Here is a 21,410-nt window from a genome sequence, read left to right on the forward strand (position 1 = left end):
TATCTGGCCAATTTATCATTTAGATTCTGTTTTAATGGACTTGGTTTATTTGCAACACAACATAATTAGGCAATGAGTGGCCACTGTCAGACCAAGGTAAATGACATTTAGACTCCCTAAAGCAGTGGTTCTATACCTATGGGTCGCAACTCCAGGAGGTGTCAAATTTCCCGTTCACAGGAGTTGCCTAAGACCATTGGAAAACACAGATAACAACTACATTACAATTCATAATAGTAGCAAAATTATAGTTATGAAGTAACAATGAAAATAACTCTATGGTTGGGGGTCCACACATGAGGAGCTGACTGCATTAAAGAGCCGCAGCATAGGAAGGTTGGGAGCCACTGGACTAAGGTCATGTAATCACAAGACTCCAGGTCTCCCTTCTTGCTGCTTTAACAGTCAAGTTGGTCTGGGGAAAATACACTTGCATAAAGCAACTAGAAACAGCATTCTGGTCATCCCTCTGAAACAATTATTCTGGTTATGAGGGATTTAGGGAAACAGAATAAAACTTTTTTTGTGATGCATACTACTTTAATAAAGGCATGACTACTTTTAATTGTTATTAATCTGTTGGGCTAACCATAATCAGACCTAGAACAGAGAAGTTACATACACTCTCTCTCTTTTTTCGTTTTTGTTTTCGTTTTCCTTCCGAGACAGGGTTTCTCTGTAGCTTTGGAGCCTGTCCTAGAGCTCACTCGGCAGAACAGGCTGGCCTTGAATTCACAGAGATCAGCCTGGCTCTGCTTTGGAGAGACGGGATTAAAGGCGTGCGCCACCACCTCCCAGCAAGAATCTCTTATAATGAAATTTAAGGCAAATCAATTTTCTTGTAACTAGACACTGATTTTATATTTTGACAATATTACTGGCCACAACATATCTAAAATTTGAAAAACCTACAAACAATATGGATAAATAAAATTCAGTAATTAAAATAATCTTGTAAAGCCAAAAGAAAATGAAGAAATTCAAATGACAAAATCTTTTTCATTATACTCCATTAATGCTAAAGTATCCACAAAAATAACAGATCTCTTAAGGAATATACATCCACCAATGTCACAAACTTAGCCTGTTTCTTTTAGAGTAACATAATTTTACTTCTAATCTACAAAACACCTATTATTTTCCATACATGTCATTATAACACTTATAAAAACCTCAATGGGACCTGAATGAAAGAAGCCAATTTGAAAGGTAACCTATTATTTGGCATGACGTTCTTTAAAAGAAGAAACTAGTCAGACTGTGGTGGTGCACACCTTTAACTCCTGTACGTGGGAAGCAGAGGCAGTTAGATCTCTGAGTTTGAGTCCAGTCTGGTCTACAGAGCGAGTTCCAAGACAGCCAGGGCTACACAGAGAAACCCTGTCTTGAAATAAACAAACAAAAAACTATAGAAACAGTAAAACTGGAAAGTTACTTGAGCTGGAAGGAGCAGAGGACTTTAGGACATCTACCTGTTCCATCTATTCTACAAGATGCTGCAACAGCAGATGCGCTCATCCCAAACCAGGTCCTGTCCCAGCAACAAACTCTGTCCACCCAGGGCTCTGCGTGAGGGGTGGAGAATCAGAGTCTGGGGAGGAAACGGAGGGTTTTCTACGCTTGATGCTCAATGTTGCTGTGAACCTAAACTTGCTCTAAAAAATAATGTCATAAACAAACAATACTTGAGGGTGTATAGTAACAAACAGGTAGTCCTAGCACTCAGAAGGTACAGACAGGAGGACCAGGAGTTTAAGACCAGTTTGGGTCACACAGGATCTCAAAACAACAAAATGGAGATAAGTATGGTTGCAGATCCTAGTAGCACTCATAGACATACACATAATTAAAAATAATAAAAAAACAGAAACAAAAGTTCAATGGTTATCATTATCACTTCCTAATTACCAAAATCTTAGAAATAGTCATTTATAGTTTATATTCAAAGTTTGTGATAAAAGTCAAGAAGGCCACAGATTTAGCCTGGTGACAGAGGGCTTGCTAGCATGCAAAAGGCTCTGGTTTCTATTCCTACCAAAAAACAAGCAAAACAGAGTCATACTGTTAACGATGTCAGTTTATAAATTGCAGTTAGGCATGACAGGTTATCAAACACGCAAACTTGGGCTCCAATGGATAAGAATTTAGCTGACACTGATTAGTGCTGAAGGACTTGCTAGAGGAATCCTAACCCATCTGTATCTACCTCAGGAGCTGCAACTACAAACCATCTCTAGCTGAAGCGCGCTTCCTGTAAAGAAGCATGTAAGGAAGAGGCTGGCCCATCCATCAGATTCAGAGTGAGCACAACCTAAATCTCTAGGATCTGTCTTATCCCAAGAAGTCATGTTGCAAACTCCAGCATCTAGTACAGAAATGCTCACAAGAACACCAGACTGACGGTCACAAAGTCAAGGACTTGTGCAAACACAGCACCTCAGGACCCTTACACTGTGCATTTGCCCTCCGTTTTGTTGGCATACAAACTAGGCTGTTATTATACATAAATAATACATAATTTTCTTAAACTGTGCACATTTGATAAGCGTTCACACAAGAAAAGCTACAGGAAAGGATTATTCTCATTTTTCTGGTATCTTCAATATTTAATCAATGTTTCTAGAAAAAAAAAGCAATGATCTAATTTTCTATAACTTCAGACACAACCTTAACCTCAAAATACCAAACTTCAAAATCAGTTTTAGACTTTAAAAAGGTTTCACTAAATATAAATTATTATTAAAAATATTCAGCAAACTAAGTGCATACATTCAGAAATGAAAAATGAAATAGATCGATAGGCACCACTCAAAACAACATTGTAAACTGTGATTAAAGAAAGCCTTACTTGTCTGGGTTTTTCACTCTGAATGTTGCATTAAGCGCTTTTAACCTGGAGTCTGCCTGGAAAAAATAATTTGTTGACTTAATACAATTACATTTCAGGGTATAAATTCAAACAGCTTTACTTTCCTTTCAGAATTAAAGTTCTCAAACATGTGGATTTTTTAATCATTTGTTATAAGCATATTAAACATATTGAAAAAGAATAGCTTCTTTTGAGAACACCACACAAGCATGTTATAAATCAGAATGAGTATGTGGCCTTCAGTGATTCCAAAGCTAACAACCACCAACACCAATGCACCAGTAATGACAACAGCTCTGCATTATCTCCAAGCCAAGAAAAGTGATGACCTGCCTAGGCAGGCTGTGAACCTGCTGCTTTATGGAGATCCTGTGTGTTCTGAGCATACTTCTCAGGTGGAATCCAAACCACATGGGCCTTCACTTTTCTTGTTATCATAATGTCTCAGAAAAAGAAAAAATGAAAATAGCTACATTAAATTAATGCTATGCTAAATAAAGCAAGCTAGATGGCATCACATTACTAAAGACACCCCCTTTTTGGTTTTGAGATGGGTCTCATGTAGCCCAGGCTGGCCCTAAACTCCTCACCCTCTTGCTCTAACTCCCTAGCATAGGGTTTCAGGTGTGAGATGGTGTGGTGCCCAACTTACAAAATAACGCATCTCCTTAACTTTACTTATTTCTAGATAATTGTTCTCTCACAAGAGACAGAGAGGTAAATACTAAATAGGAATTTCATTGAATGAGAAGTATACTTAATATATTCAAATCCTAATTTCTTACGTAAACAGAAATGAAAAAGAAAACTGTGTCGAGCGTGGTGGTGCAGGCCTTAGTCCAGCACCTGGAAGGCAGAGGCAGTACAACCTTTGTGAATGCTAAGCCACCTGGTCTATAGTGAGTTCCAGGACAGCTAGTGAGGATTATGTAGACAGATCTTATCTCAAAAATAAAACAAAAAGATGGTGATATGCACTAATAATCCCAGCACTTGGGAGGCAGAGGTAAGTGGATCTCTGGTGCCAGGGTGGTCTACAAAGTTCCAGGTTAGGCAGAACTACATAGCTTGTCTCCAAGAACAAAAACCAAAAACATCCACAAAACCAAACCCAAACAAACAAACAAAAACCCCAAACCAGGGTGCTAAAGAGATAACTTAGCAGTTAAGAACACTTGCTGTTCTGGCAAAGAATCTGAGTTCACAGTTCCCAGCACCCCCACGGCAGCTCAAAACTGCCTGTAGGGAGGGTATTGGGAGGAGGGGAGGAAGTGGAAATTTTTATAAATAAATAAATTTAAAAAACAAACAAACAACAACAACAAAAAAACTAGACCTTGTGTTTAAAAGTAACTTTAGGCTTACAACAAACTTCAGTACAAAATACAGAGACACTTCTTATGTACGTCCAGTTCAAATACTTACATAGTTACGTTCATAATCACTATCTCCTCCTCTAGTGATGTAAATCATAATCTGTGAGTTGTATATCATTATCACATTTTGCTGTTTGCATTAGAGTTCAATATTGATGTTGTACATTTTTATAGGTTTTGTCAAATTCAAATTGTATATATTCTGCACTGTAGTATCATATATAATAGATTCACTGCTACACAAGTCATGTATTCTACTTTTCTGACTTCTGTCTGCCTTAAATAGTGACAACCACAAATCGTTTTACGAGGCTTTAGTTTGGCCCTTTTGTAAAACATATTGTGGTTAGGATCATGTAGTATGTAACTGTGTAAAATTGACCTGTATCACTTATTAAATGACATTTCAATTTCAAAAACAAAAACTGCCTGTAACTCCAATTTCAGAGGATCCCATGTCCTCTTCTAGTCACCATGGGCACGAGGCATGCATGTGGTACACATACATACAAAATGCAAATGTAAATCTTAAAAAAATACATCTTTAAAAAAAACAAATGTAGTTTGGCTTTTTAAAAATATCTCTATCCTCATGAAAACGTTATATTACTCCAATTTCCAACCCACAATTACAAATACTCTCAATTAACACAACAGAGTAAACCAAAATCAGCAGGATATCTGAGTTACTCCACTAAGAAAATAGGAACGAACAAATAACAAATGAGTTCTATTATACTCAGCGCCCACAACTCCAGAGTCGGGGATCTGCACAGTTGGCCAATAAACACCTTTTATTTTATGTGTATGAGTGTTTTGCCTGTGTGTATGTACGTGTACTACATGCATACCTGGTGCCCAGAAGCCAAAAGACTGGTACTGGAGTTACATATAACTATATGGTAGCCACCATGTAGGAGCTGGGAAAAGAACCCAGGTCCTCTGCAAAATTAGCAAGTGTTCTTAATTGTTAAGCCATCTCTTGAACCTCTCAAATCTCACTTTAAAATAAATAAATAAATTTATTTCTTTATTCATGTGTGTGGGTGTTTTGCCTATATGTATGTCTGGTAAGTCTATTCACCATGTACATGCCTGGGGCCTGTGGAAGCCAGAAGGCAGGAATGGATTTCCTGGAACTGGGTAAAGATGGTTGTTAGCTACCACTTGGGTACTGAAGTTTGAACTTAGGTCCTCTGGGTGAATAGCCAGTGCTCTTAACCACTGAGACATCTCTCCAGTCCTCTCAAATCTCACTTTCGTTTGTTTGGTTTTTCAAGACGGGGTTTCTCTGTGTAGTCCTGGCCATACTGGAACTAGTTCCGTAGACCAGGCTGGCCTCGAACTTACAGAGATCCACCTGCCTCTGCTTCTTGAGTGTTGGGATTAAAGGAGTGTACCACCACCATGCCCAGCTTCAAATCTCTCTCTTCCATTTTTTTTTCCCTTTTGGTTTTTGGAGACAGAGCCTGTTCTGGAACTAGCTCTCGTAGATCAGGCTGGCCTCAAACTCAGAGATCCACCTGCCTCTGCCTCCAGAATGCTGGGATTAAAGGCGTGCATCACCAATGCCCAGCTCTCTCTCTTCTTTTAAGATCTATTTATCTATTATGTATACAAGGTTCTGTCTACATGTCTGTCTGCATGCCATAAGAGGGCACCATCTCTCATCATAGATGGCTGTGAGCCACCATGTGGGTGCTGAGACTTGAACTTAGGACCTCTAGAAGAGCAGCCCCAACCTCTGGGCCACCTCTCAGGCCCCAAATCTTACTTTCTGATCCCACAATTTTTTTTCTTTTATCTTACTTTTAAACCTTTCCTTACCAAACATATTTAGCAGAATAGGTCCATCGCCACTGCTCACTTTAAGATCACACAGAAAGAGGAGATGCTTAAAATGGGACCAAACCAGAGAGTCCTCTGAAGGCAACTCTGAAGAGTTTCCTAGCCCACTGCAAAGCTGACAGGTTACTTTGCATCCACCTAGACGCTCTCCACTCAACACCCAAAGATGCCCCTAACCTAGTGCTGTTTAAAGCACCGTATTTTTCTCCTCTAAAATAAGATTATTTGAAATCATGCTGTCTGTGTTTCTTGACTGTACATTTTTGTTTCACAAAGCACCACAGTCTGAATGCACACTGACTTTGGAGCAGCACAAAGGTTGCCGTGGCAACACTTTTAGGGTGTTCTCTATTTTCTCCTAAACCTCGCCAAAGAAACTACCCAGCTTGAGTTTCTCTCTCTAACTGTTCTTTTCTGACCTCAGGGTTGGTTCCACTGCAGATCTCCTATCCTTCAGTCTCAACTCAAAAATCATCTCTTCAAGGGAGACTATTAGGTCAATTTGCCCAGACTCTCCTAGTTTGTGCCCCTGTCCGTCCTAGTAACAGTGCCCTCTATGCTGCATACCCAGTATACATACTCTATACAACACAAAGAGTCCGTCTGGATAATAAATTCCGTGCACACTTTTCTTGAGTCAGGGTCTCCTCATATATACAGCCTGGAGTGGTTTGGAACTCATGATCCCCCTGCCTCAGCCTCATAAATGCTAGGATGAGAACTGTGAACTGTGAGAGCCGAAGTTCCTGGGGCGGGGGGGGGGGGGGGTTCCAGCTCTTTGTTGAAGATTGTGCAGACTGATGAAATCTTCGTGACTGTACAGAGCTAGAATGTTACAGGTTGACAGGCAAAGCGATCTTGGACCTTCAGTCCCTTCACTAGCCATTTATTACTAGCTGGGGTAAGTGACCTAACTTCTGACTATCCGGTAGAGCCCTAGGAATAGATTCCCAGCAGACCTCTAGCTTCCACCAGCCCCAAGATGCTATCACAAAGCATCGAGTGCTACAGCAGTGCTCTCCTGGCTTTGCTGTAACTTGCCCACCTGCTGTCCCCACCCACGTGTTTTGTAAAGGCAGTGATGTCATTTTGTTCTGTCCATGAAGTTCAGGCACCCTCCACAGCACAACACATCATTCTAGGCAACCCAATTCTGTGTTCCCAGGCCATGCTTGCTCACGTGAGCCTTTGAATACTTTCTTGTTATTCCCTGTCGGGGAAGAGTTTGTGCTTTGTGTTGCTAGCCACTGCCTGACTGACTCATCTTACAGTGACTCCAGAAAACAAACCCTACTGGCTCATTAACAACAATCATAGTCTACTCCTCTTGTGCTGCTTTTCACAATTCAAAAAAATTTTTTTTTTGTTTTTCACTGGGTTTCTCTGTGTAGCCCTGGCTGTCCTGGAACTCACTTTGTAGACCAAGCTGGCAATGAATTCACAGAGCTCCGCCTGCCTCTGCCTCCTGAGTGCTGGAAATAAAGGAGTGCACCATCTGTGAACCAGCTTCAACGTATTTTCTAGATGACTTATCCCTTCTTAACCCGTATCCCACTCCTTAACAACAGGCCAGCCACAGTCTGCACAGCACTCAGAGCAGCAGGTACCTCACATTCTGCAGGTACCCAGACTGTGGAACCAGAGGCTAGCAGTGGGCCCACACCTTGTCTCTGGCATTCCTTCTTCCAAGCAAAAAGAAGGGTTCCAGATACTTCTGAGTCAGCCTCTATTCATTAAGACCTGGGCAATACAAATGTGAGCATTCTCATGACATAGTTAACTGAATGAAAACCATCTTACTCTGCACTGAACTACTTTGTGTTCATCACTCTAGGGACAAACCCTGGGCTCTCCTTCCACAGAATCACATACTATGAGTAAAGAAAACCTCAAATTTTAAACCACAAGGCTATACAAATACAAAACATTACTTAAATACTTTAAAGCGATCTGCCCAAAAAGATGTAAAGGACCCTGCAAACAGCATATGCTAAAATAACAGACAAACTTGAGAGTTATCTCAACACTACCAAACTGGAGACAAAACTGAGTACAGGGACAGATAGATAAGTAAAGACTAATGGCCAAGTCAGTGGCGAAATATCTGCTCATATACAGAAAATTCATGCAAATAACTTGGTATTAGTCTTATCTTTCCTCATTCACTTGTAATATATTTTAGAATATTTATCAGAAAATGCAAAATATGAATCTTTTAAAGTTTCAAATTATTTCAAATCCATCCCTAAACTAAAATTACAACTTTCCTCTAAGAACCACCAAGTGCTGAATTAACAATCAAGAAACTGCTATCTGCTAATAAAATACCCAACTAGTTAAGAGTCAGTTCATGACAGAGTCAGACACTTGACTACATCGCCTGTTTATTCTGTGCTGAATTTCAAATTCCTATATGTCAGTTTCCAGGAGTTGTTTGTTTTTTGTTTGGCGGGTTTGTTTTTAGACATTGAGTTTCAGGTAGCCCAGGCTATCTTCAAACTCACACAAAGATGAAGATGACCTTCAACTTCTAATCCTCTTCACTTCCCAAGGAATTTCACTATTTATCACTAAGCCTAGCCTGAGGTGTTTTTAAATTACTGAACATAGTTTGGTCTTGTCTGTACTATGTAGAACTGATTCATCATTTACCACCTTTTTTTAAGAGTCTTTTATTTTTTTCAAGAGAAGGTCTCACTATGTAGCTCGGGGTGTCTTGGAACTCACTATATAGACCAGGTTGGCCTCAAACTCATAAAGATCCACCCGCCTCTACTCCCCATGTTGGGATTAAAGGTGGTGTGTGCCAGTACACCTGACTATCATTTATTATCTTACATTCAATACTAGGTTCAGCATATTTTATCTGAAATGCTTGGGTCTTTACAATGTAATCTTTTCCAGCTGAGTATCCCTTTACGTAAAATCTGAAATACAAAAATATCCCAAAGTCTAAAACAGAATTATACAATAAAATGTTTTAAATTCTGAAATACTTAGTATTTCATAATATTTCAAATTTCAGATTTTCAATTTAGGAATATTCAAACTATATTTTACAAACTTATTCTGTATTTGTCTCCCCTCCTCACACGACACAGCAGACAAACCCTTCTAGTCTGTAATAACCTGTGCTGGCTGTCCCTCAGGAAGATCTGGAGAGCCCCAATCCTTCATCACTGAGCTTCTCAGTCTCCAGGAACTCTCTTTTACAAACACCAATGCTAATGACTATAAACCTGCATCACTAACAGGGGCTATTTCACCACGACTCCTACCTCTTTTCAAATTGGTTACCAAGTCTCATGCTTCAGAAGTAAGACAAAGGTCTCATCCTAGGTCTACCAATGTCGGAAAAACCAAGTGTGGGTTTCCCTAAGTGTCTTGTCTCCCAGTAAGCAAATGTGGGAGTCAGAGAACAAGTGAAGTGGCCAGGTAGAATTTAAGGAAATGAAAATGTAGATGTACTAGTATACTGTATGAAAACTCTATACATTGAATTTAAATTATTGATTTAAAATAGTTTCTGGGAGGATTCAGAAACTTCCCACTGTAGCCCAACCAACACTAAAATTACACAAATCAAAAGTGAACTGAGGTGTTTTCTTGGAAATCCTTCCAATGATGTTAGATGCAAAGCTGACTCCCGCCATTAGCTCAGCACACAGAGCTACATCTCCATTAAGAGCACACTACCATGCTGGGAACTGTCGGGGATGTGGAGCACATCTCCATTAAGAGCACACTACCATGTTGGGAACTGTCGGGGATGTGGAGCACATATTCACACAAATATTCTTACCTTCAGCTGAAATCCAGTCTCATTCACAGTCTCCTTCCAGTTTCCTTCCTAAAAGTCAAAGTCAGTTTCAGAGATCATTACTGCAAAGCCAAACAACCAACACATAATGTTCCTTATGAAATAAACTGAGTATCTACCATTCTGTTCTTAATTCAAGTTATACGAGAGACCATTTTCTTTACTTCAAAACTACAAATTCAATGCAAACTCCAAAAGTGTGAAAAACATCCAAGATTTTAGATACCTGGCCCTCTAACACTGAAGATTATTTTTAAGTTTTCATTTAGGTAATTCTAACAGACATAAAGTTTTAGTATCTTTCAAGTGTAAAATCTTAGCTATGACGGGGCTGGAGAGACGGCTCACTGGTGAAGAACAGCTACTGATCTTCAAGAAGACCCATTTTCCCCCCAGTCCCTACTCTGTGACTCCAGTTCCTGGGATTCAACCCTGTTCCTTACCTCCACGGACTCTTGCACCCATGTTGTACATATACATACACTCAGGACATACACACACAAAAAATTAAATAACTAATATTTTTAAAAGCTTAGCTATTGGGGTAGTGAGATGGCTCAATATTTAGGTAAAGCATTTGCCATGTAAACCTGGCAACTAGGATCAATTCCCAGAATTAATGGAAAGGTGGAAGGGGGGACTGATGCCACAAAGCTGTCCTCCGACCTCCACATGTGTGCCATGACAGGTGTACCCCCTCCCCATATTACACTCAAGAGAACACACACATGCACACATTAATAACACATAATTTTAAAAAAATCTCAGCTAATGACAGAATCCAATAGCCCAAAATTCAAACTAACCAAGCACAATAAACTGCCTACCAAAAGTTAATTCAAGAGTCTCAAGAATCAGCATTTTCTAGTTTTTTAAAAGTTTAACTCAAATATTTTTTTAAAGACTGATTAAAAGAAAAATACCTGTGTTAAAAACAAATAGAAGATTTTGTCTCTACAAAGAACAGGATGTGAAGCAACCCTCAAGAGAAAGTTTTCTAAGCCTATCCGTCGTCTCTCCACAAAGTCTGGATCCATGTTGTCAGCAGAGAGTTTGTGCCACACGAACTCTGCCTGGGGAAACAAGGAAACCATTAGGAAAAGACTCAATCACAGGTAAGTACAGCTCTTACCCTCGTTCTTAGCTAGGATTATACTGCATTGACAAAACGCCATTACTAAAGCAAGGTGGGAGGGAAGTTTATCTGGCTTACACTTCCATATCATTGTTCAACATCAAAACGAGTCAGAACAGGATCCTGGAGGCAGCAGCTGATGCAGAGGCTATGGAGGGGCACTGCTCACTGGCTTGCTCCTCATGGCTTGCTCAGCCTGCTTTTATATAGAACACAGGACCACCAGCCCAGTGTAGCACCACTCACAATCTCAATCCCACATCAATCACTAAGTACAAAAATGTCCCATAGGCTCGTGTGCTTACAGCTCAATCTTCTAGAAGCTTTTTCTCAACTGAGACTTCCTCCTCTCAAATGATTCTGGCTTGACATAGCTGACATCAAACCATACAGCACACACTTTGAAATTTCTCTTTACAACAGAAGACCATTAAAGAAAACCACAATTGATCAAAATGCAGAGAACAAATGATCCTGTGGTGCCCAGCTCTAACTGATGCATCTATGACATAGCTCCCGCACCCAAGGCTCAGGGGACCTCTGGGAGAGGGAGCAGAAAGACTGTGAGAGCCAGAGGAACAGGAAGTCTACTGTGAGATTATGTCTCCTGGGAATGACAGGAAAGCTACACCTACGAACATGTCTGCCTAAACAAGACTTGCACAAGGATAACACTAATGTATATGCTAGCATGGAAGGGGGACATCTTATGGGGCCTCAACCCTAGACAAAGAATTCTAGGCCATTAGTGAATGCTAAAAATAGAAGAAATAGCCCCTTTTATGGAAGACTGACTAAATGGTCAACCCCGAAATTATAAACACACAAATAACATTATACAGACTGAGTAAGTTCCAAGACAGGGCTACACAGAGAAATCCTATCTTGAAAAGCAAAAACAAAAAAGAAAGAAAACAAATAAATGAATGGGGTCAATTCCAGGCACTTCTCAACTCCCACGGCTCTGTCTTACCCGCTTTTCAGGAAGAGGTGGCACAACAATATGCGGGTAGTACACTAGAAGGTAGTTTCTCAACAGCTCAAACTCGCTGTACCGCCTCCACAGTGAGTCTGTGAGGACACTCTGACCGTCAGCATGTCCAACTGACCTGAAAGGAATCAAAGACTTCTATTACTCCAAAACTGAACACATGATGCCACCTCCTTCAAAACCTTCCAACCCCAGGAAACAGACTTCCTGTGCCCATTTTACAGATGAGGATGCAGCTGTGCTCTGCCTACAAATGCACACTCTGTATGTTGTACGCTCAGATTCAAAGCTCTCACCCCTGAGTACTTTCCTTCTGTTATAGAAAACCCATCTGAACTCATGAGAAATAGCTATATGAGAACATTCTACAAGCTGCAGTGTAGAATTGGTTTTACAATATTCATTACATAAAAGGCACTTGTAACTTTACTACTGCCACAATGAGGGGACAACTTCATGACAAAGACCCAGATACCACAAAGTCTGGGTTCAGTGTATGAGTCAATTCAACAGACCTGAATACCAGGAGATCCACAAGAACAAAGTCAGCTCTGGAAGGGCAAGGAAGAAAGCTCACAACTCACGTTTCTCTTCCCTTACAGAGCTGGCAGGCACCTCATGCTTTCCCTACAGGAAAGTCCAAACTGCCCTCAGGAGGAAGTCAGGCAAAGAGCATGTGAAGGCTATTTTAAGGCACTCAAGACTTCTGCTGCCATCATGAACGCAGGGTTTCCACTTTGTTGTTCTTTAGGACGGGGTCTTTCTTACTATGCAGTTCTGATTGGCCTGAAACTTGCTGTGTAGACCAGGCTGGTCTGGAACTAACACAGAGATCCACCCGCTTCAGCCTCTAAGTGCAAAGAGAAAGGAGTGTGCCTCCATGCCTAGCTGCAGAGAAATGTGAAACATTATCAAACCTCTTTATTTTCCAATTATTCACTAGACAATAACTTATTTGTCCTCCAAGAAATGCACAAATGATCACAATGTGTATTTGTCCATCAAGACATAGTGACAGAGAAGCTACATTAGTCCCGGATCAGTCATTAGAGAGGCTTAGTGCAGCAGCTACTTCTCTGGAAGTTTGTTTTGGTTTTCAGGTGGGTTTTACCATGCTGGCCTAGCTGGCCTCAAACTCATACATTTGAGAGATCCTTCTGGATGGACTGGCAGCCTATCAGGCCAAGGTTGAGGGGGTCAGGGAGAGAGAAAAGGTATTAATTTTCCTGCCTTAGCCTCCTGAGTAACTAAATTTACAATACACTACTGTCCTTTTTAAAAAGATTTATTAGTCTTAATAACATGTGTCTTTGTGTGTGTGTGCCACATGAGTGCAGGGGTCCTCGGAGGCCAAAGTGTTAGATTCTGGAGCTAGAGTCACAGGCAATTGTAGATGCCTGGTGTGGGTGCTGGGAAACAGATTCCAGGTCCTCTGAGAGCAGTTTATGCTCTGAACCATGAAGCCATCTCTCTAGCCCTATACCTGGCAATTATTGTTTTCATCATTATCCTTTGGAGACAGGGTTTTACTATATAGCCCAGGCTGGCCTTAAACTCCTGATCCTCCAGGTCTTAGTGCTAGAATTACAGTTGTGCACTGCCACACCCTACATGTAAGTAGTAAATATGCACATCAGGCTGGGCATGGTGCATAGATGCAGGTCAGGGGCAAGTGAACCTCTGTGAATTCCAAGACAGTCAGGGCTACATAGAGATCCTGTCCCCAAAAAACAACAAATAAATAAATAAATAAATAAATAAATAAATAAATAAAACAAATATATTAAGTTTATCGCTAAGGTTATTAATTACATATTAATAAAAGGAAATATAATATGAAATATAAAACACAGGAATATTAATCACAGTCCAGTTTGGAGAGGCATTAAATCAACTATGTCTAAAACAGCTTTTAGTTCAGATTCCCAACTTCAACATGAAATATTAATTTTATCCTAAGTTACAAATGTTTTCCTTAGCCTTGTCTCCCAACTAGAAGAATTTAATAACATACTGCTTCCCCAAACATTTCTACATGCTCTAGAAGACAAATCCCCATACTTTTATCTTGAAACAACATCCTATCACAAGAAAACACACCCTAGCAGCTGAAGGAATGCAGTCATTCAACCCCACTCTACTGAACTGTTAGGTCTCAGACAATAGTTACCTAAACTTCCCCACCTAAAGGTAAGCCCAATCCTGGCAACCTACCGCGTCTCAATGAGGTAAGCAGTGTATGTTTCTTGCATGTTCATAGCGTTTCTTCCAGTTCTCTTTTCTGCTTCAGAAACACTGATTTCTATTTTCTTCAACCAAAAATTATTTCCCGTCATCTGGACAAAAATAAACAGAACAACAAAAGCCCTTTAGATGGTATTGATACATGAGGATGATGGGGGGCGGGTAAATGCGAACAAAGGATACTATAGTCATGCATGACAATATAACAAAGCCCATTATTTTATGTAATTAACATATGCTAGTGAAAAGGGTATTGGAAAACTCATAGGCATACTAATAAAATCCAGCACTGGTAAATATTTCCAGAAGGTTTGGGGGCTGGAACAACAGCTCAATAGGTAAAGTGCTTGCCATGCAGGCATGAGGACTTGAGTTTGAATCCCCACGTCCTCTGTAAAGTTGGATGAGCGGCATGCACCTGTAACTCCATGCTCCTATGGCACCATAGGAGGTAGTGACAGAAGACCCATCTCAGTAAGGTAGGAGAGGATGGCAACCAAGGCTATATACTCTAACTTTCACACACATGCGCAGCACACAAACACACATAAATATATTTTCTAAGTTGTTATGGGTTACTACATAATAACAGAGAGTGACAGCTGGTGCGAGAGAATTGTCTGTATTCTGTCAATCATGTATTTTAATAAAACGCTGATTGGCCAGGCAGGAAGTATAGGCGGGTCAACCAGACAGGAAGTAGAGGCGGGGCAATGAGAATAGGATAAAGCTAGGGAGGAGGAAACTCCCTCCGCCATTCCTGCACAGACCATCGAAGAGGCAACATGTAAGCTGTCACACTGAGAAAGGTACTGAGCCCATGTGGCTAACATAGATAAGGATAATGGGGTAATATATGTTATAAGAGTTAACAAGAAGCCTGACCTAATGGGCCAATCAGTTTATAACCTAATGTAGACTCCGTGTGATTTTCCTTGGGACTTGCTGGCTTGTTGGGGTACTGGGCGGGACAGAAACCCCAACAAGCCGGCCCTCGTGTTACAGACAACCTCTTTTACCAACACACTATAGTACCTCAACTTCTTGAAAGATATTTTAATAGTTACCATACGTTTAATTACTATAATTCCAACATTTCACGTAAGCAACCAAGGATAAAGCTATACAGAAATATATAAGAAAAAACCTTCAGATGGGAAGGCTCTCTCTGAGTTCAAGTTTCATCACTGCAATAACAAAAAACTTTTAGGCTATATTACAAGTAGAGGATTCTGGGAAGAGCATCTGGTGCATTATCAAGTACCAAGCATCTACTAACTCATCGAGACAACACAGATTCTGTATCTAAAAATATTTTTTTGCAAGGGTTGGGGATTTAGCTCAGTGGGGAACCCTTGTCTAACAAGTGGGGTTTATCCTGTCTTAGTTAGTGTTATTACTGCTATGATTAAAAACCATGACCAAAAGCATGCTAGGGAGGAAAAGATTTATTTTGCCTACACTTCCACATCACAGCTCAACAAAGAAGGTCAGAACAGGAACTCAAACAGAGAAGGAACATGGAAGCAGGAACTGATGCAGAGGCCATGGAGGAATGTTGCATACTGGCTTGCTCCACATGGCTTGTTCAGCTTGCTTTCTTATAGTACTCAGGACCATCAGCCCAGGGATGGCACCACCCACAAGGGACTGGACCCTTCCCCATCAATCACTAATTTCAAAAATTGCCCTACAGGCTTGCCTATAGCTCAGTCTTCTGAAGGCATTTTCTCTTTTTTAAGTACAAATTTTTTATTGACGTTGGGAATTTCATATCAAGCACCTCAATCCTGCTCATTTCCCAGTTACTCCACATTTGCCCCCTCATGCCCATAGCATCCTCACCAAAAGAAAATTTAAAAAATATTAAAGGGGCTGGAGAGAAGGCTCAGCAGTTAAGAGCCCTGGCTTTCTTCCTGAGGACCCAGGTTCAATTCTTAGCACCTATATGGCAGCTCACAACTGTCTACTACTCCAGTTCCAGGGTATCTGATACCTTCACACCAATGCACACAAAATAAAGTTAAATAAATTAAAAAATATTAACTAAAAACAAAATAAAATAAAACAAACCAAAAAATCACTTCGCTCTCCTGTCTTTCCTGCCTCTCTCAACATCTCTTCCTTTGTCTTACGGCACTGGGAACTGTGGTGTGTCACAGTGTGCCCTTTGGTCTACTTAGCTTGAAGGACCCCAACTCGTTTTAACCACAATTATACCGTTTTGCAAAGGTTCGCAGATAACAGGCTCAGTTCAGGACCTCCGGAATGCTGAGCAGATAACAAGCTTAATTCAGGGCCTCCGGAATGCTGAGCAAAGATACCTGAGGTTAGAGCAAGGACAGCCTTATCTGGCTGCAAGACAGGGGATTTATGGACTGGCCATAGAAACAAAGAAAGAGAGGATTGCGAGGCCTGAGTCACGTATAAAGCGGGGCTCTCACGAGTCAGGGGCTGTGCAATCAGACATCTGGTCGCCAGCCAGGAAAGGGGGGCAGGATAGGAGGAACAGTAAACCGCTGAGTAGTCCCCTCATTGTTATTTAGGTTAAGAATTTACCACCCTGCATCTTGCTTCTGTAAACCTCGCTTTTTGCTCTCCTATAAGAACCCCTCACCCCCAACCTGTGGGCGCGCAAGTCCTCCGAGAGACTTTGTCGCCCCAGGTACCTGCGTATCCAATAAACCTCTTGCAGTTTGCATCCGGCTGCGTGATCTTTGGGCACGGGGTCTCTCCCGAAGGAAGAGTCTTTCAAGCTTTACTTGCAAATGTTGTTGGATCTAGTTCAAGGTCTCTGGCTTCTGGGACATCAATACTGGACCCTCACCAAAACTCCTCGCCAATATCCTGCTGTTGCCCCGGTGATGGAGGTGCTGCAGCTAGGGTTCAAAGAACCAGTCTCTTCATGTATTCTGGCAGGACAGATTGGGTAGATTCTGGGGTGGGCCTGGGTGGTAGCTGATTTGGTCAGTTTTTGCCCCTCAGGCAAGGGGCAGAGCCAGCTCTTCTACACCCATACCTTCAGGGCCAACTCTCCAGCCTTCTATCCCTGTGGAGAGGGGTGGAGCTATCTCTCCTGAATGTGGGACCAGCTCTCCCAGAAGGGGCAAGGCCAGCTCTCTCAGCACTGCCCTTGGATTTCAACACTTATGGTTTCTACGACCCCCTGTGGTAACATAGACCATGGAGATAAACAGACCCCAGCTGCAGCAGGACCATGGACCCCAAAATGGCCCTCAGCAGTAGCTTGGGTCCAGATGTCACTATGGCCCTGGTGACTACACAGGCCACCCAGATGAGGGTGGCCCCGGTGGCAGCATGGCCCTTGTACACCAACATGGTCTCAGGTGGCTGACCAGACCCTGAGTGTCCACATGGCCTCCGGTGGTAACAGAAGCCATGGACATTACTCAAACACTGCCTGGTGTAGGACCACAGACCTAGACATGACCCTCAGCAGTAGTTACAGTGCAAATTGCAAATGTCACATGGCCCAGGGTGGCGGCAGCACAGGCCACTCAGATCAGCAAGGCCCCAGCAGCAGTGTGCGTAGCCCCAGGTATCTGCCCAGACCCTGGCAGCATTTTCTCAGTTGAGGTTCCCTTCCTCTGAAATGACTCTAGCTTGCTAGGTGATGTAAGAACTAGCAGTCACCCATCCTCAACTGAAAAAAAGAAGTCACGAAAAACAAAACAGCTTCACAAACAAACAAGGCTAGCAGCACACACACCCTTTTCAGGCTAGTCAGTACTACACACTGGGACCTGTCTCAAAATACAAACAAAACAAAACAATAAACAAACCAGTGAGCTCCAGGATCAATAGACCCTGTGCAAAGGGAGTAACGAGGAGGGGGAGAGAGAGAGGGAATGCACGTTCATGTGTAGATGCAGGACACCTGATGTTCTCCTTAGATTCGGTGCACACGGGGGCAAACACTGACTCCCCCAAAAAAGAAGATCCCGCATGGAAAGGCAGCAGGGAAGGGGTATATATTAGGAAAAAAATAAAGATATACACGTAAAAATACCATAATGAAACTTAGTATTTTGTGCATTTGTTAAAAATAACACATAAGAAGAGATTTTTAAAAAGCTGCACAGGTTGGGGTGATGACTCAGTCCATAAAGTGCTTGCTACTTATGCATGAGCACCTGGGTTTGCATCCCCACAAGCACAATTAAAACACTTTCAATTCCAGAACTGAGGAGGAGGCAGCAGGAGGATCTCTGTGGTTTGCTAACTAGCCAGCCTAGCCAAATCTGCTAGCTCTAGGTCAGTGAGAAACACTGTCTGAAAAAGCAGGTAGAGAGTGATCCAGGAAGAGACCTAATGTCAACCTCTGACACCCATAGGAATGCACATACACATGAACACACGTAAAAACGCTACAGTAAAAGCAATAGTTACAGAGAAAATCAAACTTATGTATGACAGTACCAAAAATGGAATCAATGATGAAAGATAGATAATATATTTAGGAAGTGCTCCCAAGAAAAATGCAGAAAGTGATGTTGTATATTTATACACACAAGAGAAAGAAAATAAGAGAGACAGAAAGACATCAGAGGAGAGCTCAAAGAATGACCTACGCTGGTGGACATCAGCACGATAGAGGCCACACTGGCCGAGATAGACAGCCATGCAGCCTACAGCCTGCTTTTTGATTTATCACCATCTGCTACAGTGAAAATTCTCTGAATTCTAAAAGCACATAACTGTACTGATAAATCACCTTCTCAGCCCAAAAGGTAACACATTAATCAGGATTTCAACCTGTCATACTATCTAGTAGTAATAAGCACAAAAATTTTTAAAAAGCATGGGTATATGGCTGTTAAGTCTCAAGTCCCAGAGCAAATGGTTGAGGTGCCTAATTAACATATCAAAGTGAACCCGGCCTCCAGGTTCTCAGCACCCCTACCTGTTATATGGTGTGGCTGACAATCCCTGCCCTCTACCCTGAACTCTCCAACCCAGGAGCCTCAGCTGGCCTTCCCCCAGAGGCTCTTATCTAAACAATCCAGACATTTTGGTTACCTGCCCCTTTTGTACCTTTGTCCTCTTGGCTGCTATACCTATTTCTCCTCTGTGGTAGTTTGAGTGTAACTGGCTCACGGGGAGGGGCACTATTAGGAGGTGTGGCTTTGCTGGAGTAGGTATGGCCTTGTTGGAAGAAGTGTGTCACCGTGGTGATGGGCTTTGAGGTCTCATATATGCTCAAGCCATGCCTAGTGTCTCAGTTTACTTCCTGTGGCCTGTACAAGATACAGAACTCTCAGTCCTTTCTCCAGCACCAAGACCCACCATGATGATAATGAACTGAACCTCCTACATCTGAACCGTAAGCTACCCAATTAATTGTTTTCCTTTAGAAGAGTTGCCATGGTCATGGTGTCTCTTCACAGCAATAGAAACCCTAAGACAGCCTCCCTCCCCTCTCCCTCTCCTCACATAGCTCAGGGTCATGACCACTCTGGACTCTCCCTTTTGTCTACAATAAACTTTCTCCTCTACTGTACCTAGGAAGAGTCATGTCCTTTCCTTGTTATTTCTTTTTTCATTCATTAACAGCAATACCAGCAGGGCTGGTAGATGTATACCATATTCCTTGTGTTGAACCTATTAGCATAAAATAGCGACAATATTTAATATAACCAATATCTGTAACTGTTAAGAGACACATTCACAGATGTGAATGTGCTTGAGAGCTGGCTAATGAGAATAGGGCACTATTTAAATCACACATTGAACACTGTAGAAAACATTAAAACTAAAAGAAAACAGGCCCAGCCTGAGATGTTTAAAAATAGCTTAGAATAGGAGAAGGAAAAAAAGAAACAAAGTAGTGAAACCAAAAATGTCAGGGCAGAAACACTGGGATAAAAAAAAAAAAAATCAAACCAGTAAGGGAATGGCACAGCTGAGAAACCCTCCTAAAATCACAATGATCTTAAAATGTAAATAAGGCTGGGTGGTGGCGCACGCCTTTAATCCCAACACTGGCAGGCAAATCTCTGAGTTCAAGACCAGTCTGGTCTAACGAGGGAGTTCCTAAAATCTCTAAGGTTTCAAACTGAAAGGCTTATGCTCCATCCATAAATGAATCAGGAAATGCAAACAAGCACAAGGAAAAAGCCACTCTATCAAGATTCAGGTGACAAAGGAAGAAAGAAAGCCCCTACAAAAGAATGAAGGCTGACGTGGCCTTAGCGCCACAACTCCAGATGTCAAAGGACATTATGGACATGTTCACAGTATCAGAAAATAACATGTTGTTCCTTCTAAAGCAGAGTATTTGGAAGAAATTGATAAACTATTCCTAAGATCCATATAAAATACAGAAGACTTAGAGTAATAAAAACCATTTTGAAAAACAGGACCTAGTTCATTCTGAAGAAGCCAAAGTAATCTGGATAGTGCAGAACTGAAGTAAGGACAGACACATGGACAGAAATAAACCCCACATTTAAGGTCAACTGATTTTAGCAAGTGCATGGAAGTAAGCCAGTAAGTAACCAGCAAAATATCAATGGGGAGGAGAAGGGGTCTGAACTTTTTCCTTATACTACATACAGAAAAATAAGTTAAAGTGGTTCATACACATATATCTAAAAACCAAAACTGAAACGTCCAGAAAACACAGAAGGAAGCCTTTGTGACATTGAGTAAGAACAGACTTCTTAAACACAAACTCAAAAGCACAATCAAGGACCACGCATGCTAGCCCAAGCCTTTAATTCCAGCACTCAAGAGGCGGAGAGGAGCAAACGGATCTCATTTTCTGAGTTTGAGGCCGGCCTTGTCTACATAGTAAGTTCCAAGTTCCAAGCCAATCTACACTCCACAGTGATTGAGATCCTTAAAAAACAAGAAAGAAACAAAATCAAATCAAAACCCACACAATACAGGAGAAAAAAAACTGAAATAAAAACTTATTTTCTTCACAAGACACCACTTAGAAAAAGAAATGATATTATCTCTTAGAACTGGGACAATGACTGTAAATCATTCCTAGAATATACAAACAACACTTAGGACACAATAATAAGCAATTAAAAACATGAACAAGGAGCTGGGTATAGTGGTACAAGTCTGTACTCCTAGTACCCTGGAGTCAGAGGTCA

General features: G+C 41.4%; 1 protein-coding gene across 3 annotated transcripts in view; it reads right to left on the minus strand.

Moving 5' to 3' along the window:
* The window catches only part of Snx4 (sorting nexin 4), a 57,723-nt gene that overhangs the window by 23,362 nt on the left and 12,951 nt on the right, over positions 1-21,410 (minus strand). For 2 of the 3 annotated variants that reach the window (XM_087901338.1, XM_087901339.1), the window contains exons 2-6: positions 14,254-14,375; positions 12,022-12,157; positions 10,837-10,986; positions 9,896-9,943; positions 2,849-2,904 (exon numbers count right to left, since the gene is read on the minus strand). In XM_087901338.1, coding sequence (XP_087757464.1) covers positions 2,849-2,904; positions 9,896-9,943; positions 10,837-10,986; positions 12,022-12,157; positions 14,254-14,375 — 512 coding nt within the window. The remainder of the gene's footprint in view (positions 1-2,848; positions 2,905-9,895; positions 9,944-10,836; positions 10,987-12,021; positions 12,158-14,253; positions 14,376-21,410) is intronic. The other variant, XM_087901340.1, reaches the window with a different exon arrangement.

Source organism: Myodes glareolus, chromosome 2, assembly GCF_982192425.1.
Source record: "Myodes glareolus chromosome 2, mMyoGla1.1, whole genome shotgun sequence".
NCBI classification, from domain to species: Eukaryota; Metazoa; Chordata; class Mammalia; order Rodentia; family Cricetidae; genus Myodes; species Myodes glareolus.